General features: G+C 42.1%; 2 protein-coding genes across 5 annotated transcripts in view; one reads left to right on the forward strand and one right to left on the reverse strand.

Moving 5' to 3' along the window:
- LOC115107106 (muscarinic acetylcholine receptor M2-like) overlaps positions 1-9,441 on the forward strand; it is a 77,924-nt gene extending 68,483 nt beyond the window's left edge. For both annotated transcript variants that reach the window (XM_029630493.2, XM_029630494.2), the window contains one exon: positions 826-9,441. In XM_029630493.2, coding sequence (XP_029486353.1) covers positions 890-2,407 — 1,518 coding nt within the window. In that variant the 5' untranslated portion in view covers positions 826-889 and the 3' untranslated portion in view covers positions 2,408-9,441. The remainder of the gene's footprint in view (positions 1-825) is intronic.
- A 178-nt stretch (positions 9,442-9,619) lies between these two features.
- Positions 9,620-27,183, reverse strand: part of LOC115107107 (pleiotrophin-A-like) — a 61,745-nt gene continuing 44,181 nt past the window's right edge. For all 3 annotated transcript variants that reach the window (XM_029630497.2, XM_065008349.1, XM_029630496.2), the window contains 4 exons: positions 21,126-21,220; positions 20,623-20,796; positions 17,191-17,352; positions 9,620-10,471 (listed from right to left, as the gene is read on the reverse strand). In XM_029630497.2, coding sequence (XP_029486357.1) covers positions 10,416-10,471; positions 17,191-17,352; positions 20,623-20,796; positions 21,126-21,219 — 486 coding nt within the window. In that variant the 5' untranslated portion in view covers position 21,220 and the 3' untranslated portion in view covers positions 9,620-10,415. The remainder of the gene's footprint in view (positions 10,472-17,190; positions 17,353-20,622; positions 20,797-21,125; positions 21,221-27,183) is intronic.

Consider the following 27,183-nt stretch of genomic DNA (forward strand, 5'->3'; position numbering starts at 1 on the left):
TGCCTGAAACACATCTGGATATAATACTACCAGCTCTTACCTGCCTGAAACACATCTGAATATAATACTACCAGCTCTTACCTGCCTGAAACACATCTGGATATAATACTACCAGCTCTTACCTGCCTGAAACACACGTAGCTTATCGGGCACAGGGTGAAAGCATCAAGTGAAATGGTGGAAGGAACAGCATAGTGAGAGAGTGTATTGGTACTGTAGATGAGGGGAGCTCCTGCTAGCTCCGCATAGCCCTGTTAAGCCAACACTTAATCACTGCCTACCAGTAATAGATTTCATTTCATGTAGGATAACCTAACACAACACAAGAGAAAAATGTATTGGTCTGTCAATTCAATAGTTTTTTTGTAAACAATAGGTGGAAACACATCTCATTTGTGGTGTTGTTTTCTTTTGTTAAGACTAAAAGGGTCTTCTCTTGGAGCTGTTGTCAGTATGTAGCTTCCTCTCCAACTTCTCGTTGTCCTGCTGAAAGTATCTCCTCCCATGTCAGCTACAATAGTTTTTGTTTACCAGGCCTGTTTTCAACAGCAGTATACCACCAGCAAGTTGTCGAATGTCTTGTTTTAACTTGACAATCTCATTAGTCCTCATCGTTGTTTGTAAACAACTTTGTTTTCATAGCACATCTCCGCTAATCACCTTGTCGCACACATTCATTATTATTAAATAAAGATAAATGTTAATGATGTTATATGTGTGGATGTAGCCCTAGTTTTCAGTAGTTTCCCTAAATTAGAATTTTGATGTATGCATTTAGGATAGTTAATTATCTAATCCATTATTTTCCTCTGTTTCCCTCCATAGGTGCAAAGGCGATTCAACGCCTGAACCCCAACTGAATAGAAGAACATCCCCAAGACCAGATGCAATGGAGATGTTCAATTTCACCAACTTCACCTACTGGAATGCCTCAGAAGGCAATGACGCAGGGCCTGTCATTGAACCCGAAAGCCCATACAAGACTGTGGAGGTGGTGTTCATCGTATTGGTGGCTGGGTCCCTCAGCCTGGTCACCGTTATTGGAAATATCCTGGTCATGCTTTCCATTAAGGTCAATAGGAACCTACAGACTGTCAACAACTACTTTTTATTCAGCCTTGCATGTGCTGACCTAATCATCGGGCTGTGTTCCATGAACTTGTATACAGTATACATAGTGATTGGCTACTGGCCCTTAGGGCCTGTGGTGTGTGATCTGTGGCTAGCCTTGGACTATGTAGTGAGTAACGCATCTGTCATGAACCTACTCATCATCAGTTTTGACAGATACTTCTGTGTCACAAAGCCCCTCAGCTACCCTGTCAAAAGGACCACCAAGATGGCAGGGATGATGATTGCTGCTGCCTGGGTCCTGTCTTTCATTCTGTGGGCCCCGGCCATCCTTTTCTGGCAGTTCATCGTGGGCGGGCGGACAGTGCCTGAGAGGGAGTGTTACATTCAGTTCTTCTCTAATGCAGCAGTCACCTTCGGCACGGCCATCGCAGCCTTCTACCTGCCCGTTATCATCATGGTCATTCTCTACATACAGATCTCTATAGCCAGTAAAAGCCGGGTGAAGAAAGAGACCAGGAAGCCGTCAGGGCCCAACCCAGAGGCCCTGTCCCACGAGCAGGCAAGGGCCAGTAATACTGCCAAGCCCATCAACAACAACCTGACAGCAGAGGACACAGAGCAGGGCACGACCCAAGCCACAGATGACGTGGCGAACCAGCACGACGGTAAACTGCAGAACGGCAAGGGCCCATCCACCACGGGTGGAGAGGGGGAGATGGAGGGTGAAGACGGGGGAAGGGAGAACTGTGCCCACGGAGAGGAGAAAGAGAGCTCCAACGACTCGACATCTGGCAGTGCAGCGGCGTCCAACCACAAAGAAGAAGAAGCGGTGCCATCCAGAGCAAACTGCAACACCGAGCTCGTTCAGCAGCCAACCCGCCACCGGGCCAAGGCAGGCGGCTCCAAACTCACCTGCATCAAGATTAAGACCAGTTCTCTCAAGGGGGATTGCTACACGCCCTCCAACGCCACGGTGGAGATCGTCCCCGCCACGGAGAAGCAGAACCACGTGGCGCGGAAAATCGTGAAGATGACCAAGCAGCCGCCCAAGAAGAAGAAAGCACCACCGTCTCGGGAGAAGAAGGTGACCCGTACCATCATGGCCATCCTGGTGGCCTTTGTGGCCACCTGGACACCTTACAATGTCATGGTGCTCATCAACACCTTCTGCTCCAGCTGCATCCCCAGCACAGTCTGGACTATCGGCTACTGGCTGTGCTACATAAACAGCACCATCAACCCCGCCTGCTATGCCCTCTGCAATGTCACTTTCAAAAAGACATTCAAACATCTCCTCCTCTGCCAATACAAAAACATTAGGTCAGCTAGATGAATATAGATGCGAGTGTGCGTGTGTGTGCGTGTGTGTGCGTGTGTGTGTGCGTGCGTGCGTGTGTGAGAGAGAGGGAGAGAGAGAGAGAGAGAGAGAGAGAGAGAGAGAGAGTGTGAGAGTGAGAGTGTGAGAGAGAGTGAGAGTGTGAGAGTGTGAGAGTGTGAGAGAGAGAGAGAGAGAGAGAGAGAGAGAGAGAGAGAGAGAGAGAGAGAGAGAGAGAGAGAGAGAGAGAGAGACGTGTTTATGGTGTGGTCCCTTTCCTTTGTTTTTACTCTACAAGAGAACTTGTATCCTGCAGCCATGTTGGGTTTGGCTCTGATGAATGAGATTTGTGATGCAACTGTTGAGACATAAGACATACAAAGAAGCGCACAGCCAGGAGAACAAATAGACCGAACTTGAAAAGGACAGTTGGATAGAGAGCTCTGCACTGCACAAGACAAAATTCTAAGGGAAAATAGGGCTGACTGAATTCACAAACTTCCCGTTTGAAATTCAGTGTAAAAAAAAGAAACCTGTATATATCAATGTATACGCAAAATCTAAATGTGTGTGTGTGTGTGTGCGTGCGTGCGTGCGTGCGTGCGTGCGTGCGTGCGTGCGTGCGTGCGTGCGTGCGTGCGTGCGTGCGTGTGTGTGTGTGTGTGTGTGTGTGTGCATCAGTCTGAGCGTGACAGAATGATCCATCACACAGTTTCAGTGGAGATGTCCGCCAGTAGAGACAGCACAAGGACATACAGAACATACTACAAACTGTTATCTGTATGCCGGTGGCACTCTGTGTTGGCGGCACACAAAGCAGAGCAGCTTGTCTAAACTGCCTCTCTGACATGTTCATATACGACTGAGTAACATGGCTGGGAGCCTTCCTATCTCCAGGGATGGACCATAAGTGACCCCTGAAGGGCATAGCAGGACAGAGACCAGGCCTGGCCAGGGTCACCTCTCATCACAACGCAGGTCTGAGGTTAGGAAACTTGTTTGAAAAAGTAGATACTTCCCACCAAAGAAAAGGGTGGAAAATGGTCATGAGTATAAACAAATAAATAGATCATGTAAAAATACATCCAAAAAGGCATTGTTCAATTACATTATTTAGCTTGCTATTCGTTTTCCACATCATTTTAGATGATCAGCGATTTGATCTCTAACAATTCATTACATGATGAATTTGATGTTTATTTGATTGTATATTAAGATGTTTGTTTTGTCAGATAGTCTACACTCTTAGAAAACAAGGTGCTAACTAGAACCAAAAAGGGTTATTTGGCTGTCACCGTAGGAGAACCCTTTCAAGAACACCTTTTGGTTCCAGGTAGAACCCTTTTGGATCCAGTAGAATCCTTTTGCGTTCCATGTAGAACCCTTTCCACCCAGAGTTCAACATGGACAACAAAAAGGGTTCTCCTATGGGGACAGCTTCAGAACCCTTAATGAACCTGTTTTCTAAAAGTGTGTTGATGCTTGGAGCTTGTAAATAAATTTCAGAGGGTGGCAGTTGGCAGGGGCTTGGAGCCAAAGCCTATTCAATTATACAGGAAGGGATCTTGTGCTTTTCCAGGGGTGAGTTGGATATTCCTCTGAGATTGGATTTTCAACATAATTTGATCCCGCTGTGTTGCAGATGTTACCGCCTGTGACAAGAGCCTGTTGTATGTCAGTCCTGACTGATAATGAAGAGGATTATATTTTGTCTTGCTGTCATCAGAGGTGGTTTGTATTCGTTAGGTAGAGGTTACCAAGGTTGTAGAGTGATTGATAGAGTGTCATACCGTGGAGATTTAGAGGTTATTTCAGTGCATGTTTCTGTTGTTACCCCAGAATGGGGTTATATACCAATAATCACAGGCCATGGCCTTGTGAATTATAAGGGCTACTCGATGTTAGATGTACTAATTCATCTACATCTGTGTGTGTGTGTGTGTGTGTGTGTGTGTGTGTGTGTGTGTGTGTGTGTGTGTGTGTGTGTGTGTGTGTGTGTGTGTGTGTGTGTGTGTGTGTGTGTGTGTGTGTGTGTGTGTGTGTGTGTGTGTGTGTGTGTTTCATCACATGAATATAGATGAAGTCATATGTACTGTTTATGTATGTGTTTTTGAGATCACAGTCTAATGATGTTAGAAATATTACGACACTAGAATTCCCATGGTTTTGTGCCATACTATTTGTGTCCATATATGTCGTCCACACCGTATGCTGATCTCCAACACAGTCCATTTATCTCTAACATGCTAATGTATTCCAATTTAAGTAATGAATATAAAGCAGCCATGGGATGGTCGCCACGTTGGTTGCTAGGGGGGCTTAACAGAAAATGACACCCGCATTGAGCAGCCCCTTAAGGCAGTCTCCTTAAAGAGAGATATGGGACAGGCCTTTAATGGAAACTCACCATGAGCCTGATCAGATTATAAAATGATCTGGAACACCTACTGGAGATTAAAGATTGGCTATTACGTGCTCGGTTTACACAGCCCCTCCCGTCCCACTTAGTGTCCCACTTGCTCCTGATCCCGTTATGTGTGACTGTGACGTCCACTATATCAGGGCATTGTTTAAAGGCCTGTGAAACATAAGGAACATCATATTTGCATTTTCTTTCTTTCTATCTATCTATCTATCTCTCTCTCTCTCTCTCTCTCTCTCTCTCTCTCTCTCTCTCTCTCTCTCTCTCTCTCTCTCTGACATTGTCCCCCAGTGTCTCCTCCCCCTTAATGACATTGTTATGACTAACATCGCCCCCAATATTGGAAAGATAAAAGACAAAGCAACCTACTGCAAATTCACTAGATTCACACATTTAGGTCATGAGTAATTATTAATAAATTCTGCTTTTAATGGAAATAGTGATGGCAAAGGAAGTGGAAGAGGATGAAGATCATCTGAATCCTTGCAATCTTCCTTATTTAAATGCAGGTTGTCCTCTGGAAGCCTGGCTCGTATAATTCAGTCAATCTGTTCGACTGCACGAGCCCAGCAGTGTGCGAGAGGCATCCATCCAAGTTCACAATCCAGCCATCCGTCAGGTTGATAAGTGGACCCATGTCTGGGTGTCATCTGTCACATGTCTCAGTGGTTGGTGTTGCTAAGAGCCTCCTAGCTTCCCAGAACGGAACGTTTGATTCAGCTCAGGCTAAGCTGTTGTTTGAGTGATACCAGCAGGAAAGTAAGTGCTCTCTCTTTTTAGAGAACCGTTATCCGGGTGTTTGACGGAAAGTGACAGCCATTTATCACCAATGGAGGGACAGGGTTCACCGCCCCCAGACAAGATGGCTGTCACTCACTGTGTCTCAGCGGAATGCTCTTTCAGCTGCTTTCAGACACAGTGGAAAGCTCACACCCCTTTAGCACTCCTCCCCTGTCAACAGCATATCGTTTGACTAACAGGACAAAAGAAATCCTGCACTGTCCACTTTGTACGGTCTGATAAGTCTGCAACAGGCTCTCACATCTTAGGTACCATGTTTGGATACTGTCAGCCAATTCAGACAGGGTCAACCAAAGGTTTCCACAAAATAAATGACCCGTCCTTCAGGAATCCCACGCTACTGTATAGTCTAGGGAATGATGGAAACAAGGTGATGGAGTACAGTAACTCTCAGATGGATTTTGGCTAGACTTTTTATTACCATACTGTAACAACAGGACATGCTCTCTGTCCATGTGGGGGGGTGTATTTCTCATTGAGTGGATTCACTTGTCGACGTACGAAGAGCCTCATTCCACTGGTACTGTATATGTCCCTTTCATCACATAAACATTGTCTCCATGGCGTCAACAGATCATCATGTGTCGTCTGAGCTAGCTGGGCTCCTCTTCACACGGCTTGTTTCAAAGGGCTAAACCTTTTTAGGGACATTTATTTCTCCCTAAATGTATGGTTGTGGTCGATTAGATTTTTGGGGATTTTTTGGTTTAGTAGTTAGTTAGTTAGAATTGTGATGTTTTGATAGTGTACTTGACAAGTGTGTGAAAGAGTATTTATTTAGATTGTTACTGTGTTGTTTGGTCTGTTCTTGAGCAGAGGGTTAGTACCCATTGAGATGGGAGCATCCTGAGTCTCTGTTTCCAGTTGAGATAGTTGGGCTGCTTCTGCCTCTTATAGCCATGTTTCCAAGGCGATGTGGTATGCGAAGTGTATCTGAACAGACAAATATATCGCCACATTGTATACTGAGCAATTTGAAGTGCCTTATTACTTATTACCCATTCTTATAATTGCTCATTGATGTTTAAATTGATGTTTTATATTTTCAGTAGATGACATTTTTGTTAGATGGTGGTGCAATTTAAGGTGACAGTCATAGATGTAGAAAAGCACAAGATCTTCTAAAGTCTAAAATGTTTATTTTCTCCTTCGTTGTGGTCGTAGAAGGCGTAGGTTTAGTAAAAGGGGGAAAACATGTAATTTAATCTATTTCATCACTGGAGGTTTGGAGGGTATTTTAACACGTGTGTGCGTGTGTGTGTGTGTGTGTGTGTGTGTGTGTGTGTGTGTGTGTGTGTGTGTGTGTGTGTGTGTGTGTGTGTGTGTGTGTGTGTGTGTGCAGGGGTGTTATGCACCCCAAAAATCTATGTGAAGGTGGCTGGGGGGTGGTCCTGAGGGGGGATAATTTGGCATTTTTCAAACACCTGAAACAGCTTTTGTTCTGCAATCTAGACCCATAATCATTATGTTTAATTATATGTCCAAATGTGTCTATTTTTCTGCATATCTAAACATACCTCTTGAGCTGTCTGTATCCTCCTGAAAGGTGGTTCTTTTTTTAAAGAAACTAAATATGCTTCTCTGCATCTCTGCTAAAAATCTGGGTAAAAGATTGAAAGGAATGTGAGTCTTATTCAGTACATTTAGTTAATGCTTGCTTTTCTAAAGTCAACCAACCTTGCCAGCAGGCATGCCAGCTAAGATGATAGGCAAGCTAGCTACTCTAACTTGATAGCCTGAAATGGCTTCATGGTAGTTATTTATGAGGTTGGGAGATTGGGAATCTATCTGGGCTAAAAAACAACTTTATAGAATTGCTAGGTGGCTAGTAGTATTACAGAGAAAACAACGACAACCACACACACACACACACACACACACACACACACACACACACATATATATATATATTAATTAAACAGGCCAAATCTGATGGGGCACATGCCCCTATGGGCATGATGTGTCTGTGTGTGTGTGTGTGTGTCTGTCTGTCTGTGTACAATAGAGAGAGAGAGAGAGAGAGAGAGAGTGTGTGTGTGTGTGTGTGTGTGTGTGTGTGTGTGTGTGTGTGTGTGTGTGTGTGTGTGTGTGTGTGTGTGTGTGTGTGTGTGTGTGTGTGTGTGTGTGTGTGTGTCTGTGTGTCTGTGTGTCTGTGTGCTTTGCTCTATAAGAGACCTTTAGCATGTCAAAGCACCAAGTGGCATCTGTGAATAAAGACAACCCCATAGAAACACAAACCACACATTGCATTCAGGGGGGTAAGAAACAATAAAGGATTCAACAAACAATGTTGCTTCTGTCCTCACCTCACATTCCCTGTTTGAAAAGTGTCTCAAAAGCAAGTGGCTTCCAAAGACACACTCTGAAAGATAAAGATTTACAAGACAAACATGTATTTTTGCCTAAACACGTGTAAACACAATATGATCATCATACTGTACATTTTGTATCACGTTTTATAAAGCTATATCTATTATATTGTTGTACAAAATCTAGAATTGAACAGTGTATCAGTATGTGTTAGATGAGTACTGCATCCAGACTGAACATGTGTTTTGTTGGAGTGACAATATTATGGCGGGAAAGAAAGAATCATCGTTAAGTAAATGAGAAAACAAATGCAATTCTGAGAGAACGGACCACTGCTGTGTGACATTTAAAACTGAACTAAAGTACACTCAACTGTCCCACTCTTTTTTTACTCTGTTGCATGTTTGGGCTTTGTGAGACTGACGATCAGTCGAAGAGGAGAATCAAGTAGTAACTTGCTGAATCTGTAGAGAAACAAATCCATTACTGACAAACAATGAAGTGCTGATGTGTGTTCGGCATCCATTTTGTCTCAACTTGTAAATGAGTGATGAGTGAAAAGGGACACAGACTGACCGTAGGGAGAAACTGTGAGACCAGCTGCTACAACATGCAGTGTAGTATTGGAAAAATCTGGACCTCTTCCAGATATCTGGGGGAATTGTTATTGAAACATATTCAAAGTCTTGTCTTGAGGGAATGAACCATTTTGAACCATTGTAGGTGTGACTTCACTGAAATATCTCTTCAAATGGACAAACAGAATACAAATGATAAAAACCTATTTTGTGGAAAATATATATACAGCAATGTACACTCTTCCAAAAGGTTCTTCAGCTGTCCCAATAGGAGAACCATTTTTGGTTCCAGGGAGAACCCTTTTTGGTTCCACGTAGAACCCTGTGTGGAAAGGGTTCTACATGAAACCCAAAAGAGCCCTATCTGGAACCAAAGGGTTCTACCTGGAACCAAAAAGAGTTCTTTGAAAGGGTTCTCCTTTCGGGGCAGCCGAAGAACGCTTTAAGGTTCTAGATAGCACCTTGTTTTTCTTACGAGTGTACAGGGTGTTCATTTTTCAGTTGCGTCAGTATGTAAATCGAATCATTGTGCTCTCATCCGCTGTGCCTCATGGCTCCTAATACGGTCGATATATTGTCTGTTAAAAACATATTATTTGAATTGTATATATCTCTATAGTATACATTATATGTCATTTGGATGAGGTACAGTTGGAATGTACATAAGTCTACACGTGTTTAATAGCTATCTGAATGTTCCCTTCCCTTCTCACCCTCCCTTGTCCTAATATGATACTCCCTCACCCCTAATGTACAGTAATAATGTTAATGATTTCCTTTGCACCATTAGTTGATTATTTAATAGTTCTGGACAGCGAAGCTGAGTGTTAATATCACTGGCCACTCACTTATGAAGCTGTAAAATATTAACCATATTCAGTGGATTTATGGAGGCGTATTCATTTTTTAAATCAATTAAAATAAAATGTATGAAAAATGTTTCATGGCATTTTGCGTCCAGATTATTGAAATGATAGTGGTGTGGAGAAATGTATCACTTGTTAGGTCGGAATTGGAAATTGCACACATTAGGTTTATATTTAGCTTTCATATTAAGCCTCCATAACTTCATCTGAACATGTAATTACTTCAATCAAGGTGAGTAAAACATCACACATATTTGGACATCATTTCAAACTTTATTTTTTTTTTAAATGTAATCGATAATTAGGACAGGTCAACTCAAGTTGTAAACTACAATAACAGTTTTGCTCAGAGTTCAACTGGAGAGCGGGGGAACTACAAAGTGAGTTATAATAGCAGGAAGACCAGAACTAATACTGGACACAACCTCTTACACACTAACAACTGTACAGTACAGTAGCTAATGTATACAGTCATCTGATAAAAGTTGACATCTTTCACTGTAGATAACATTAGAAAAGGAATTTTCTTTACATCAATGAGTACTTATGTTTCTTATTAATGTATGCCCTCAATAATTGTTAGAAAAGTTGTTAGCAATTTTGCTGTTGAGGGTACCAGCAAAATAACCTTTAAAACCCCAGTAATTGCACAAGGTTTTAACTTGACGCTGCTTTAAATCAAGACATGCAAGAAATTATTTTTGATTTGAGTGAGAATAATTTTGTCACCTCAAACAAAAAGGATGTTATGTAATATTACCAAAAATCCAATATATTTTGTTTTTACAACAATGACCCTGAAAAATGATAAACTAAGCATTTTAGTAAGAAATGCTTAATTTGTATTATTCACACAGAGTATTAAATCCCCTACAAGATTTTCCTATGAGAAATTAGGAAAGAAATACATTTTATCACTACTATCCAACTCTTTGTTGTGTAGCTGCTACAGGCCCCTCTATAAACCTACAGGACAAACAAATAGGAACCATGCTGAGATGGGGCAGTATAAGCATCAACTTCCACTTCCTGCTTCCTATGATGCACCACTAATCCATCGGGGTGCGCTCCCTCTTCTTCCCCTCCCGCTTCGGCTTCTTGGCATCTGCAAAAACAGGTGGGCATCAGGTTAGAATCTACATGCATACTGTCACCTACCCTGCGGTCAGGTTTTTGAATATCATAACCTGCCTTTCAGACAGTCTTCCATGAAAAGTGAATTTGCCAGTTTTCTAGATATCATGAACCATTTGGGTTTTAGTAGAACTTGTCATTGGTCATCAAACAGGGAATATCTTTTGCTATTTTTATTTGGGCCTTAACTGGCACTCCACTTCAAGATCCTGTCTCACTCATTCATTCCCTGGATGTGTTGTTAATCCTACCACAGGTTTACTGTGCATGTGGACAAACATGAAAAGTGCTTTATCATCGTCCCAGAGTGGCTTTAGTACCTGGCAGCCGTGACAGGAACCACAGTCCATACCCCAGTCTCTGGTCTGATGAACAGGAGCAACATACCCCAGTCTCTGGTCTGATGAACAGGCGCAACATACCCCAGTCTCTGGTCTGATGAACAGGAGCAACATACCTCCTGTCTGTCTGTCTGTCTGTCTGTCTGTCTGTCTGTCTGTCTGTCTGTCTGTCTGTCTGTCTGTCTGTCTGTCTGTCTGTCTGTCTGTCTGTCTGTCTGTCTGTCTGTCTGTCTGTCTGTCTGTCTGTCTGTCTGTCTGTCTGTCTGTCTGTCTGTCTGTCTGTCTGTGTGTGTGTGTGTGTTTAGAAGAGCGTGAGGGGGAAAGTAAACAACAAGGAAAAGGCAGGACTCATCTATAGTCTGTTTCCCCCAGGAGCTCCTATCATTGTAGATTACAGGGTGGGATGTTGTTGGTGGGGGTAACAGACGAGGATGTCAACTGGCTAATCAACACCTGTTTGTTTTGTACCTGATCTAAAGAAAGTTCCCACCTGCCACTAATTTAAGATCCTCCCACGTCAGTTTGTTAATGAAAGCCTTGCCACCCTCTCCAGCTAATCTGAGAAAAACGTCCTCAACATAAACAAACACTCCATCAATACTACTGTACGTTGCTGCTCCACTGCAACATATTAGAACAATTCAAACTGTATTTAAATTTACAGCACATGAATCGATCTATTCACCACCAATGCAGCATTAGCCAATATACTGTACCAAGCCATGTCTTGTACAGTACAATAAGCCATCAGCATTAAACAGTAACAAAGTCATGAAAACATTGAGGAATCATTTGCTTATCCTTCACATGCCCTTTAATAATCTATGTGAAACATCCAATCAGCAGTGGAGCATTAATGTGAAGAATGTGATGATAATCAGCATATAAAGTATTGTAAATCATCCCGATGCTAATCGTTCATCCCTGATAAACAAACAATGCAATCCATCGGTAAATACAGAAGTAATGATTCCTTGCTTGTATAGAATTTGCAAATCATTAATAAGTGGGTATAAATGAACCCGTTGTAAGGGTCGATATGCATCAGGCCAATGCACAGACCTAGAGATGACTCACAAGTGTCTAACTGATTGATGATAGCCTACCAGATGTTGCCTGTGCTACTAACTTGCATAATGTGTGTGCAATCACTCGAATCCTCCTCAAATATAATGCTGACGTCAATGCCCCAGGGACCTGCTATCTAATCTATACATTTCTCATAAGCATACGTGTTGCGGACAAGCCTAGAGAGTTCTGTGAGTTTGGAGATTGGGACGAGGGTGTTTATACAAATCCACTGAAAATTGCTCCTCGCTCCATTTGTTTGGCCGTTTTTAATTTGTTTAACTGTGTTTTTGCCTGTGCCTTTGTAAGCACATTTGGCTCCCTAGGGAGACAGAGAGGATCACATTCCCTCTGCGAGCCCCGTCTGTGAGATTGGAGCTCTCACCATGCCGGAGTGCTTTCTGCTGCATAGGCACATTACTGTGTACTCTCTCCGCTCTCATTTCTGCCACCGCACTTTTGACACAGACTCATAATAATCAGAGCGGCTCGGAGAGAATGTGTTTTGAACCGGGATGCCGTGAAACAGGCCGAGTGCAATAAGACTGAATTCTGTGTCTGAATGGGCTGTCTTGTACACAGAGACACAACAGCACAGCCCTTCTCAGGGGAATGATAAACCGTAAAACAACTCCTTGACGGCAGCCGCAGGGTTTTCATCACTATAAAGCCTTTTGTTTCCTCCTAAATCATCTCTGACATTCTCCGCTCCCCACTGTGGCTCCCCTGCTCATTCTTCTGGGTAAGGAGGGAGGAGAATAGGAGAATTCTACAGGTATTCATAATGTTTCATTTCTGCTTCATTTCTGTCACTCTCTGTTTTCCGGCCTTTCCGGTTCATTCCGTGGGGCCCGTCTCTTCCTGAGGTTAGACAAGGGAGAAGACATTGAATCTCAGATCGCTCCCTCGCTGCCTCGCAGCATTGTCTCCTCAAGACTATGGACCTGACAGATGTTTTCTCCATCGCTCCTGGCAGCAGCAGACAAGGTGGCTGTTTAGAATTGTAAATATGACTGGGTGGATATGGTGGCCCCAGCCGGAAGTGAGATAGTCCCTCGCTCTGTAGCCCGGGTTCATTACAAGTCCTCTGATCCCTCCTCTGTGACTCTGCCTGGCCTGGAATCCCCTTCCAACACACACACAAACACACACAGAGGCAAGCGCGCACACACACACACACACACACACACACACACAGGCAAGCGCGCACACACACACACACACACACACACACACACACAACACACAAACATCGTCAGCCTCTCTGTTTCCCAGTAACCCTTTAGCTTACCAGGGCTTATCTTTCAAATGGCAGACATGGGAAATCATACTCTCAGATAGCAGGTCTTTCTTTTCAACTCTCTCCATTCTTCTTCTCCACCGTCATCCCTCCCTCCTTTCACACTGTGGTTCTCACCCTCCCCAGGGCAGTAGGCCTGACTTAAAACAGGACAGGCCTCCATCAAACAGGATTCATTTGGGAGTATGTGATAATTCATACAGGTACAGTGCTATACAGTCCTGCTCATGTGCTTGCGCGCACGCGCACAAACACACACACACACACACACACACACTGTACAGAGATTACCATTAAATGTTATTCACTGCAGAAATCATGTTAATTCTGTGTGTCACCTTGCTATTTTTGTCACTGAAATACATGTGCACCGAAAAAATACACCAACACAAATATGCTTTTAATTTGGATCAGATTCCTTGCACGTGACATCCTAAATAGGCTTTGCTCAGCTTATGTGTAAAGATATTGTAATTTTTTCGAGAACCATTACCCAAGCCAAGGGTTCCACTCCACTGTCAATCTGACATGTTTTTTTCCGTCACAGTGAGAGTCTTACAGTCTTACCAGCTTTTTAGCCTTTTGATTTCCCTAACTCCCAGGTTATTAGGAGGCGAGGGAAACTTGAATTGAACCCAAAATCACAGTCAGATTGACAGGAGTGTTTTTCTCTGTCCTCAAGCAGGAAAACTGTTTTACCTGTAATCAGCCTGCCTGAAACACAATGAGGCTCTGGTCTAGTCGCTCCTGGAGAGTCTGTTCTGTTCTGGCACACCCTCTCATACAGTAGATTACTGTCAGGGCTGCTGCCAAATCTCCCCTGATTCCAGTTTCACACTCTCAACATATCACCACAGTAGCCTACTTCTCAAACGCAGTCAGATTGGACATAATGTACACACTAGCCCCATGAGTCCTTTACCGGCAACATCATGCAGCATTCATTCTATTTTTTAAACAACTTCTGCTCTCACTTGATTGGTTTTAACAGTGGGAGTCATCAGCTAAATAACAGACAAGTGGGAGTCGTTAATGAAGCCTTTATGTGGGAAAATAGATGAAAATCTGTGTGTTGTCTTCTACATGTTGGAAACATTCTGTCACTGTATTAATGATGGAGCATTGAACTAAAGTATTCATCTGGTTTGCTTTTGGAACATTTTGTCATGTTTGGACATGAGGTCTTATAACAAACTGAATGGCAAAGAATGTCTTATGTTAAACACGGTTTGATGAATGTTGAATGGCAATGTTCATCAGCGCATTGAATTAAGTAGTTAGACAAACAGGGCTAACTGTGACTGACCTAAATATCATTATCAAAATATCATTATTCTATTAAGATACTCATCTAGTTCATTGTATCAGACAGGTGAAATGAACCAAGACTAAATACATTAGGAATCTATAATGTCTGTTGGGCGAAATGCCAACTAAAACCATCATCTGCAATCCTCCATGTCATGTCCTGTGATCAGTAGTTCTGTTTGGACTAACTCACATGACCATCTCAGTCTCACTGCTTTCCATAATTGAAAGAGAAAAATCGATGTTTCTTGACGTCTCCTATTGTCTTCTTTAAATGGGTGAGTCTAGACGTCTACTGTCAGTTACTGAGAGAATGCAGCATTACAGTTTCATACTTGTACTGCTCAATACTTGTATTTACCTTAGTTCACCCGAGTTGAAGACTTATAGAAATCACTCCCACTGAACATTTTAGGCTCAGTGAAGGGGCTAATCCCACCATAGTGGAGCTGGATTAAACATGAATCTCTGACAAGTCCAGCACTATCGCAGAATGAATCATTCAGAGGATGTGGAGTCTTCAGCAGGATGTCATCAGTGTGAGCTGTGAAAGTACTGCCAAATAATATGCTAATAAATATACGTTAGCAAGGTTAAAGGAGGAAAAAAGTTGACTGAAAGTGGCAACATGCTTTAAATATAAAGCATAAAAGGAGCAGGTGAAAATGGTCCTTTTCTGACGGTTTAATTACCTGAAAGTAATATCATCTTCCAACGCTTCCGCACATTTATGGAGATTGACTCTCCAATGTATTGACTATTGTGTTTAAAATGGATCCTTTAACTTTGTGTTTTGTCCTCTCCAACCATGTACAATACCAGTCAAAAGTGTGTACACACCTACTTATTCAAGGGTTTTTCTTAATTTGGACTATTTTCCACATTGTAGAATAATAGTCAAGCCATTAAAACTATGAAATAACACATATGGAATCATGTAATAACCAAAAAAAGTGTTAAACAAATCAAAATATATTTTATATTTGTGATTCTTCAAAGTAGCCACCCTTTGTCTTGATGACAGCTTTGCATTCTCTCAACCAGCTTCATGAGGTAGTCACCTGGAATGCATTTCAATTAACAAGTGTGCCTTGTTAAAAGTTAATTTGTTGAAATTATTTCCTTCTTAATGCATTTGAGCCCTTCTGTTGTGCTGTTACAAGGTAGGGGTGGTATACAGAAGATTTGGTAAAAGACCAAGTCCATATTATGGCAAAACAACACAAATAAGCAAAGAGAAACGAAAGTCCATCATTACTTCAAGGTCAGTCAATACGGAACATTTCAAGACTTTGAAAGTTTCTTCAAGCACATTCGCAAAAACCATCAAGCGCTATGATAAAACTGTCTCTCATGAGGACCGCCACAGGAAAGGAAGACCCAGTTACCTCTGCTGCAGTGGATAAGGGCTCCCGAGTGGTACAGAGTCTAAGGCACTGCATCTCAGTGCAAGAGGCGTCATTATATACCCTGGTTTGATCCCGGGCTGTATCACAACCGGTCGTGATCGGGAGTCCCATAGGGCGGCATCCAGCATTATCCAGGTTAAGGGAGGGTTTGGCCAGGGTAGGCCATCATTGTAAAATAAGAATTTGTTTTTAACTGACTTGCCTAGTTAAATAAAGGTTCAATTAAAAAATACAAAAACAATAATAATACGTTAGTTAGAGTTACCAGCCTCAGAAATTGCAGCCCAAATAAATGCAGACACATCTCAACATCAGACACAACAGACAGACACACAAGTAACAGACACATCTCAGCATCAACTGTTCAGAGGAGACTGCTTGAATCAGGCCTTCATGGTTGAATTGCTGCAAAGATACCATTACTAAAGGACCCAAATAAAATAATAAGAAGAGACTTGCTTGGGCCAAGAAACACGAGCAATGGACATTAGACCAGTGGAAATCTGTCCTTTGGTCTGATGTATTCTGCAGCGACACGCCATACCATCTGGTTTGTGCTTAGTGGGACTATCATTTGTTTTCAACAGAACAATGACCTAACACACCTCCAGGCTGTGTAAGGGCTATTTGACCAAGAAGGAGAGTGATGGAGTGCTGCATCAGATGACCTGGCCTCCACAATCACCCGACCTCAACCCAATTGAGATGGTTTGGGATGAGTTGGACCGCAGAGTGAAGGAAAAGCAGCCAACAAAAGCAGCTCAGTATATGTGGGAACTCCATCAAGACTGTTGGAAAAGCATTCCAAGTGAAGCTGGTTGACAAAATGTGTGTGCAAAGCTGTCATCAAGGTAAAGCGTAGCTACTTTGAAAATCTAAAATATAACAAATATTTTGATTTGTTTAACACCTTTTAAGGTTATTACATTATTCCATGTGTTATTTCATAGTGTTTATGTCTTCACTATTATTGTACAATGTAGAAAATAGTCAAAATAAAGAAAAACCCTTGAATGAGTAGGTGTGTCCAAACTTTTGACTGGTACTGTATATATATTTTTAGCCTAGTGATATATTGACTGGTACCTACACTATTTCCTGGTATTGTAAGTTAAGAATTAACCAAACATGTGTTCTCTTTGCAGTGGTTTATCTTACCATTCAAACCCCTCAGGATATACACTACTGGTAAAGACATATATGTACCATATATGTAAATCTATGGCTTTGCTGGTATGCTCTCCCACACTCCCCCTCAGCCTACCTTGCAGCTTGGTCTTGGGGATCTTGCCGCAGGGCTTGGTGGCGCTCACTGTGTTAGGACAGGTGGCATCCATGAGAGCTCGTTTCAGCACCCCTGACCGGTTCTTCTTCCCTGTCACCATGTCACACTCTCCCCAGGCCTGGAAGTCATACTTGCATTCACCTACAGAAAGATGGTTACAACAGACATACATGTACAATGCAAAACACACATTTTACAGGATTGTTACAGACATACCTACTGTATATACACTACCGTTCAGAAGCTTGAGGTCACTTAGAAATGCACTTGTTTTTAACGAAAAGCACATTATTTGTCCATTAAAATAACATTAATAAATCTTCTTTGGGATCGGTGTCCCTTCCACGGGACAGTTGAACTAATATAGATTAATGCAATTAGCATGAGGTTGTAAGTAACAAGAACATTTCTCAGGACATAGACATATCTGATATTGTCAGAAAGCTTAAATTATTGTTAATCTAACTGCACTGTCCAATATACAGTAGATATTACAGTGAAATAATGCCATGCTATTGTTTGAGGAATGTGCACAATGTTGAACATGAAAAGTTATTAATAAACCAATTAGGAACATTTAGGCAGTCTTGATACAACATTTTTTACAGAAATGCAATGTTTCATTGGATCAGTCTAAAACATTGCACATACACTGATGTCATCTAGTGGCCAAAATCTAAATTGCACCTGGGCTGGAATAATACATTATGGCCTTTCTCTTGCATTACAAAGATGATGGTACAGAGAAAATACAAAATAATGGTTGTTTTTTTCTTTGCCATTGTCTTTTACCAGATCTATTGTGTGATATTCTACTACATTCCTTTCACATTTCCTTAAACTTCAACGTTTTCCTTTCAAATGGTATCAATAATATGCATATCCTTGCTTCGGGGCCTGAGCTACAGGCAGTTAGATTTGGGTATGTCATTTTAGGCGAAAATTGAAAAAAAGGGGGCTAATCCTTGATCAGAAATACAGTGTAGACATTGTTAATGTGTAAATGACTATTGTAGCTGTAAATGGCAGATTTTTTATGGAATATCTACATAGGCGTACAGAGGCCCATTATCAGCAACCATCACTCCAATGCCACGTTGTGTTAGCTATCATTTTAAATGGCTAATTGATCATTAGAAAACCCTTTTGCAATTATGTTAGCACAGCTGAAAACGGTTGTGCTGATTAAAGAAGTAATAAAACTGGCCTTCTTTAGACTAGTTGAGTATCTGGAGTATCAGCATTTGTGGGTTCGATTACAGGCTCAAAATGGCCAGAAACAAAGGACTTTCTTTTGAAACTTGTCAGTCTATTCTTGTTCTGAGAAATTAAGGCTATTCCATGCAAGAAATTGCCAAGAAACTGAAAATCTCGTACAACGCTGTGTATGACTCCCTTCACAGAACAGCTCCAACTGGCTCTACCATCTAGCTAATGTTAGAGTTAGCCACTTAGCCCCCTAGCTAACATTAACAACAAATTGGAATTCGTAACATATCATACTTATTGTAATTTGTAACATATCATACAAAATGGATGGACAGCCACAAATGTCACACAAATGTCACCTTAGAGAGCCTGTTAATTTCTCTATTTGGTTAGGTCAGGGTGTGATTTGGGTGGGCATTCTAGTTTTCTATTTCTTTGTTGGCCGGGTTTGGTTCCCAATCAGAGGCAGCTGTCTATCGTTGTCTCTGATAGGGAATCATACGTTGGCAGCCTGTTTTCCACCTGAGTTTGTGGGATCTTGTTTTTGCATAGTTGCTGTGGAGCCTGCAGAACTTGACGTTCGGTTGGATTTTTTTTTTTTTGTGTAATTTGAAAATAAAGTGAAATGTACGCCTACCACGCTGCACCTTGGTCTCCTTCTAACGACGGACGTAACAACAAATGAATACATACCATATCATACTAATTTGAGTGTCCCAGATTTGTAATTACTATGTTACGTTTACCCCTAAATCCAGGTTGCTTGTATTATGGTGATTGTAGCACCCAGAAGACATCCCATAGATTTAATACAGCTGATCAAACAGAAAATTACATGTAATTACATTTTTTCGGCCTAGAATCAGCAATTAAGACCTGGACCCTCAAGCTCAGAGAGCTGCTGTTCAGGAACATACTTTCTTTTACTGGAAAAGTTTTTTTTATTTTTTGTAATCCATTAAATAATCTGATCTTCTACTCAAAAACACCAGAACTGGTAATATTTGAAAAAATATTTACATTCCAACAATTCTCAGCCCCAGGACTTTCTTTATCAACCACCAACTGGTGCACAGTGTTATTAGCCAATGTATGGCTTTCCTGCCAAGACCGGATTGTCTCCTTTATGCTCCATTTTTCCCAGTTTCTCCACTCTGAAGATTCCATCTGTCTTTCCCATACACAGACAGTCTGGCATTCTCTGCCTTTCAAAGAGGGCCTCCACTCCCTCACTTTATATTTTATTATCTTTATGGAAGGAAACCATTTAAGCAGTCTACAGGTTGGATTTCATTAAGGATCTTATTTTACATTATATTCAGTCCTTAAACTCCTCCCCCAAGGATGTAGGGCTGTTCCAGGAAAGGTTAGCCATGCCCCGTTCTTGTGTGTAAGAATGTGTCCGCATTCGTGTGTGTGTGTGCGTGTTTGTGTGTCTGTTTGTGTGTCTGTCATCCCTCCATCTCGCTCCCTTCCTTTTGTTGGACTCTGGCGTAGCTCCCTCTTGGCTGTGACACTCGTTTCCCTACTCCTCTCAGATAAAAGCTTGGGCCGGTGTAACCTGGCTCTGAAATCCCAGGGCACTCGGATGAGGGGAGCGGGGGGGGGGGGGGGGGGTGAGGAGGGGTTGACAGGACCATTGTTCTGGGAATTCTACAGGGATCTTCAAAACAGAGTGCTCTAAAAGCGTGTGCCTCTGTACCTATAATTTGGCAGTGAACACGTGTAGCATATGGGCATGTGTGAACCTTACTCCTCAGCCTGAAGTGTCCCCAGAGAATAGCTAGCTTTTCATGCCGACTGGTAAGACGCTTCAGGTGGGCGGTCACGTGTGCTAACAAAGCACACGTGACCGCCTGAGTGTGAGCTGAATCAGGAGTAAGTGGTGCTCTATAAGCAAGTAGGGAAAGTAGCAGGAAGCCCATGCTCTGTTTGAAGATGACACACATCCCTGCTGTATACACCCAGGCTGTAATTTCCTGAACCAGGCCATCATTCTCTGGGGATGTCCATACATGAAAACTGAATTGGAAGCTAAACTGAAATCCTACTCCATTGAGTAGCAGAATGTTTTCCCCTTTAATGGACATGGATACATAACAAAAAATATGACCAAAAAAGCATGACATAAAATCCCTAGACCAGTCATGTTCATGCTGAATTGTAAATGTGAGTCCGCTCCCCATGACCACACTCACACACCTCCAAACTGCTTCTTCCAGTTACAGGGGATCTTGCAGCGCTGGGTCTTGATGGTCTGCTTGCAGTCGGTGCCAGTGCGTGTGCCCTCCCTGGTGCCCAGGCCGCAGTCACCCTCGTTGGCCACGCACACACTCCACTGCCACTCCCCACAGTCCGACTTACGCTCCTTCTTCCCTGCAGGGTCGCACACACACACCAACCTTATACTGCAGTTATGTCTGGAACATAATTATGTGGGCTGTAATTAGGCCAGGCTAGAGCTACACTACCACTGTGAAAGGTCAAAGTATTCAAATATATAAAGCACCGAGATGTGCGTCTGTCATTGTGAGTCTGCAGTGAGCCCCCCTGCTTAAAGTGTATTTATGCACAAATCTGACCTGATTTGAGCTTTACATCAAATTACCATTCATACCTTGTAGCAGGTACTGTAATAGGAGATCCCCCTCCATCCACATATCAACTGTCTGTCTGACTGCTACCAATCTGCCGGTGTTTCTCACCTTGTTTCTCAGCTTTCCCCCCCTCGCCTGCTGTCACTGTGAGGACCAGGAGGGCCATGACGGCCAGAAGCGTCCAGTGCTGCTGTCCTGACATGCTAGGAGAGAAGGAGAACAGGCACTGAGGAATAACAAGTACAGCAACCTATGTAACTCTGTGGGAGACATTCCATCGAAGGCCTCCCCTTCACCACCCTCTCATTTCTTCAGACGAAGGGGCAGACTTGACAAAGAACCACAGCATGCCCCTACTTACATGTACGGTTCACAGTTACAGGTGAAGGCAAGCTCAGGCTATTTGTGGAATAAACGGTTGTTATCTGCTACAATGGCCTGCTGTGTGCTGCACTGTGCTCGTGTCTACAGACGTGTATGATGACATGGGGAAATTATCGGCTGTCAGACAATGATACAGACGATTTGGAAATATAATTGTTGTTTTTTTTGCATGTTCTTTATGAATAGACTAATTGTTTCCCCTCCAGGCGCTCTCCGGCCTCCGAGCGGCCAAATAAAGAGAAGCACCATTCTAATCGCGGGTGCTGCTGTGCTCGGGAACTCTGGGTGGTGGAATTAGCGCATTCATTCCCTCTTTTCACTTTCCCCCTGTTTATTTTGGAGATACCTTAAAACCCACAGAAGGGGAATCAGTGTGAGATTTAAGCAATTACAGAGCATCTTGGATGCCAAAATGCTCTACTGTGCCCAGATGACTGCAAAAGGTACAGCCTGGCGGGGAAATCATTTACATTCGTCAATTTTAATTAATCATGAGCTGACATGGCTCTTACCGCCGCCCTGACGCACTTGGCCCTGTATTTTTAGTCCTCTCCAGTTTGAGACTTTGCAGAAGTTGATGCACCCCACGTCTATTAGCCATGTAGGCAAGGTGATAATCAATTTAAAAAGATGGCATTCAAACTCTCTCCTTTACTGTATTATGAACCATTATTAATAGAGTGTTCACTGGTTCAATTCACTTCTGCTCTCCGTGCATCTATATATAATGAGTCTACTCTGAGTTGAACTCATCTGAACCCTTACAGTACAGGGCTTGAACCCTCAACAGTGGAAGCATACAGCATACCCACTTTAACTCAGAGGCAGAATATCATTTGATTTGATTTGAGAACCCCTTTAGACAGACTGTTTTCTTGCCAGAAGCAGTTTGGCGTCAGTCAAACTGTTCAGCCAATGGTCCATTCTTCTCTCTATTCCAAGAAAAATCTTGTTAGTCCAACAGCTTTGATCATTTCTATAAATAGACAACCTGCGAAACCTAAAGTGTTTTCTGAGAAATTCCCCAATCGTACTCCAGGTTTGCGACCAAACCATTTTGGAAGCTACAACATTGTGACTTCTCCAAGGAGAAGTCTTTCCCTTTAATGATTAATAAGCAGTCTGCAGATGAGTTCCAGTCCAGGTGTAGTTGAGGAGGGCTACAGGTTAAAGGGGGATATCAACCTCCTGCAGCGTTCAGTACAGTATGTTCAGACAGCATAGTATGCTGAGGGGTAGACTACAGGGTTTCCCTCATTGCAATGGAATCAAGTGTTCCTCCTTTCACTCACTGGTGCTGTGCATGAAATATTTACACCAAATCCCTTTCTGTCTCTCAGAGCATGACCATACTTTCCATAATGGATGAATGGATTGATTCAGTACACTTGACTTTTAGATAATACAGTTCTATTTCATTCTGTTTTTTTCTGTCTGCATCTCCATTGTAAACTTTTACAAAAAAAATAAGGATGTTTTTATTGTCACATACACCAGAGAGGTGCAGTGAAATGTGTTGTTTTACAGGGTCAGCCATAGTAGTACAGCGCCTCTGGAGCAAATTAGGCTTAAGTGCCTTGATCAAGGGCACATCGATTTTCCACCTTGTTGGCTCGGATATTCAAACTATCAACCTTTTGGTTACTGGCCCAACACTCTAGCTGCTGCGCCACCTGCCACCCGGCTACTATAGAGTCCAATCAATAATACCTGAGTTCTCAGATACTGTACACACCATGCATACTGTACCATACCCAGGATATCGTATGATATTTAACTTGTATTCGGGGATAAAGTTACGATTTTTTGCGGCCCTGAACACTGAAAAGCAATGTGGGTTTGACTTCCTAAGGTGCTACTTCACCCGCATTGGCCCATAGTGAGATCCAAACTGTGGTAAATCATCTGACAGAGTAACAGTCAGGAAACATTGAGCCAGAAGAAAAAAATATCAACGCACCTTTGATTCTTGATTCAATCCCTGTTCCGTCCACTGCTCAGGGAAAAACAAAATCTCACTATCCCTCCCAACACCCATAGATCATTTCAAATTGTGGGATTTATATCTTCTCATATCACAACCAGACACCCTATAACAGTGGGATTCAAAATTGGGGTCGTGAACCTCAAGTTGGGTGCCAAAATGGTACATTTTTATAGATATTTAAAATAAAATTAAAATAAAATACCAAACAACTAAAAGTACAGATTATTGTATTGGACAATATACAAACATTTTGATAAAGATTATTTGAAAAATACAATTTTATTGAGTGAATATATTTGTGACTATTGTCCAATGTCCTCTGTCACATAAGCCAAAGTCTTCCCTGATTATGTATGTCCTGATTATGTATTATGTGTCGATTAACACCCGTTTATTGTGAAAAGCACATTTATTGACTGTTATTGATGTGGGGATATTTATCATGTGGAATATATTACCTGAATGTGTTTGTACCTTTTTCATACCTTTATTGAAGTTGACTGTCAATTAGGTAATTAATAGGGTTTGTGATACATTCTGGGTAATAGGTATTGCTACAAGAAGATTATAATTTCTTTGCTTGTTAGACAAGCCATCCAGGTAACAGGTTGGCTTGCTGCCAGTTAGTGCTGAGCGATTAACCAACATATCTGTTATTGTCTGTTTTTTAAACAACTATTTTGGTCAGGCCAGGGTGTGACATGGGTGATTTATGTGTCTTGTCTTGTCTAGGGGTTTATTAGATTTATGGGGTTGTGTTTAGTAGAGTTGTCTAGGAAAGTCTATGGTTGCCTGGAGTGGTTCTCAATCAGAGGCAGGTGTTTATCGTTGTCTCTGATTGGGAACCATATTTAGGCAGCCATATTCTTTGGGTATTTCATGGGTGATTGTTTCTGTCTCTGTGTTTGTTGCACCAGATAGGGCTGTTTCGGTTTTTCACGTTTCTTGTTTTGTGTATTGTTCATTTTTCATCTTTCATTAAAGATGTATAAAGATAACCACGCTGCATTTTGGTCCTCCTCTCTTTCACCAGAAGAAAACCGTAACATTAAAAAAGTAATCAAATAAAACTAATATAATATACACAAGAATTGAATTATTTTATTAAAGTAAACTAATGTGAATAAATTATGGTTAATAAGTGATAAGCAATAATTGGCAGTCACTACCATCATGGGACTTTTCATTGTATTCATTGTTTTATTCTGTGTTGTTACAGCATTCAACACTAACAATCGAAACCGAAAACCTTTCATTTTTAATGTAACCGAAACCGACCGCAAAATGCACTAATGGTTCAGCACTCCTGCCAAGTTTACAGGAATGATTGAAGCCTGTGTTTTCTTTGGTTAGAGATTTATTTGATTCCCGTCTGTAGATCTGCGTTGTTGCAAAAACAAAATCCATGATCAACTTCACAGTATTTATTGGTTACTTTTCATTTAAATTAGAATTGAAGGTTATTTGTTGAAGTAAAAAATGTAAATGTACCGCTTTTAAGGTTGTCATTAGATTTGAGGTGGGGTGGGGTCGTGAGAAATTATTGTGAAAAAAAGTAGGGTCCCCAGAAATTCTGGTGGGAAGAAATGGGGTCCAAACTGAAAAAGTTTGAATACCACTGGAACCCAAATGAGAAGACCTAATACGATGAGTCATCACTCCTATCTGTCACAATGAAGTGGGATTCTTTCCTGTGGATCAGCCGGGAAGATCACAGTGTGGAGTGCTGGGTAGGCGTGTGAGGCCCAACCCCAATCACTCCGTTAGAGGAGGACGACATGGCTTAGGGACCACAGGAGAACTTGCGTTCACCAGCTGCCAAGCAGGCGGGTGCACCTCAGTCCTCCTCAGCCCTCGACAGAAACACTGTGGCAGACACAGTCCATGAGCCAGGCAGAATTAGTCCTATCAAACACTCCATTTCCCCATTGATCTGTGAACAGCGGTGGCGGCGCTCAGATAGGGAAGCAATGGATGATTGCTAGCTAGACGCTGGGCCTGAAATCGATGGGCCCTCAATGAAGCGCTCCAGGGCTATGCACAAAAGGCTGTGCCACTCAGAGGCCAAGACGAGCCCTGGAACTCACCACAAACTCCTTCCCCTCCATTCCCGCTCCACTCCCTCTCTCATTGATACTGTTTCCATAGTTAAAGCCTCTATTCATATTATCTGATCCTTTCAGTAGCATTTCAACCAAAGGAACGGAGGCAATAAAGTGTTTAGCCGTGGAAGAAAAGAGCCGTTTAAAATGAATAAATTAAAAGACGGTAGAAAGAGAAAGGACTGGAGGTTATTAGCTTTCTAAAGTTACATGCAAAATATTGGACCACAGTCATCCTCCAAAGAACGAAAATGTACACTTGATCTTTTTGTCATGTTTTAATATTTTGAACGGAATAGATGATATGGTAATCCAACCATTGCAACTCTCTACTGGTATGATAGAGGGAAATATCCTAACAAATGAGGGGGATAAAGAAAATAAAACATGCATTGAATTCTATCCTCCTAAAGGCTCAGAGGCAAATCCCCATTTTCTTAAACCAGCAAGAATTAAATTATACATAGAGCGTATTTAGAGATAAGTGTAGCCTTTCAAAGCAGGTTAGGTTCAAATAAGCCTTCCGCTGTTCATCCAACCTCAGCCGCTCACAGATTAGGAAAACAAATAGGCCTAACAGGGAGCAGTAACTCCCTCCCTTCCCTGTCCTATGCCTAGTATTGTTGTTGCAAAATGTAATGCTACATGACAATACTCTGTTATCTTAGTGAGAAGGTGACCGACAATAACAGTGCAACGGTGTTTATGTAGGCTAGAGAGATGTCTATCAATGCCACTAAACCAGGGTGTGAAACCTAGTTCTGGAAGTGACATTTGTCAGATTACAGCCTCCTGTGACTGGCTGGTCACCTGGCGGGTTTATATACTCCTTAAGACGTCGTTGTGATATCTTATTACTTAGCAATATAAAAGGTACAACAACCACTCATGCCTGGTACAGGGCTATGAGAGGGCCAGAAGTCTTTCCTGACTTTGTGAGAAACTCCAGGCCTTAGTAAGAACAGGTCATCACGTCACTCTCGATGGTGGCCCCTAGTTTAAAACGTGATGCCAGACTATCTCAAAAGATCACGATTCACTTGTTGGTTTAGCTATTACTTTCTGTTGACTCTTATTGAAAGGGGAAATGTTTGAGTATTTTTCTATTTGTCCTTGGGGAAAGTAGCATGGATATACACCTTTGAGGTGTTTTAGGTCTATTTTAGAGAAGCAGAAAAATGCTTCATCCAGACACACAGTACATTAAAAGGATGTGTTTCATGTTGAGTGTTTGCCTGTTTGTGTTTCATCATCACACCTTAAGATACATTTCTAAACAGAGGAAAAACATCTTGACTACGGAGTGCAGTGAAAGACTGGTTGCAAACACAGCCACCAGGTATACAGTATGACCGGAACAACAGTATGACTGGAAAAACATAACAAAGTTCACAAAACCCCAGGAAAACAGATATTACTGTATTGCTGATATTGCTGCACTGTTGGAGCTAGAAACACAAGCCTTTCGCTGCATCCGTGATAACATCTGCAAAACTGTGTACAAACTTTGATTTGATTTGATAGAAAAAGCCTCCTACCCCAAACCTCCACCAGCCTGAGGAAGAGAGTCAAAGTCATGGTAAACAAACCTCCACCAGCCTGAGGAAGAGAGTCAAAGTCATGGTAAACAAACCTCCACCAGCCTGAGGAAGAGAGTCAAAGTCATGGTTAACAAACCTCCACCAGCCAGAGG

Source organism: Oncorhynchus nerka, linkage group LG23 (genome assembly GCF_034236695.1).
Source record: "Oncorhynchus nerka isolate Pitt River linkage group LG23, Oner_Uvic_2.0, whole genome shotgun sequence".
Classification (NCBI taxonomy): Eukaryota; Metazoa; Chordata; class Actinopteri; order Salmoniformes; family Salmonidae; genus Oncorhynchus; species Oncorhynchus nerka.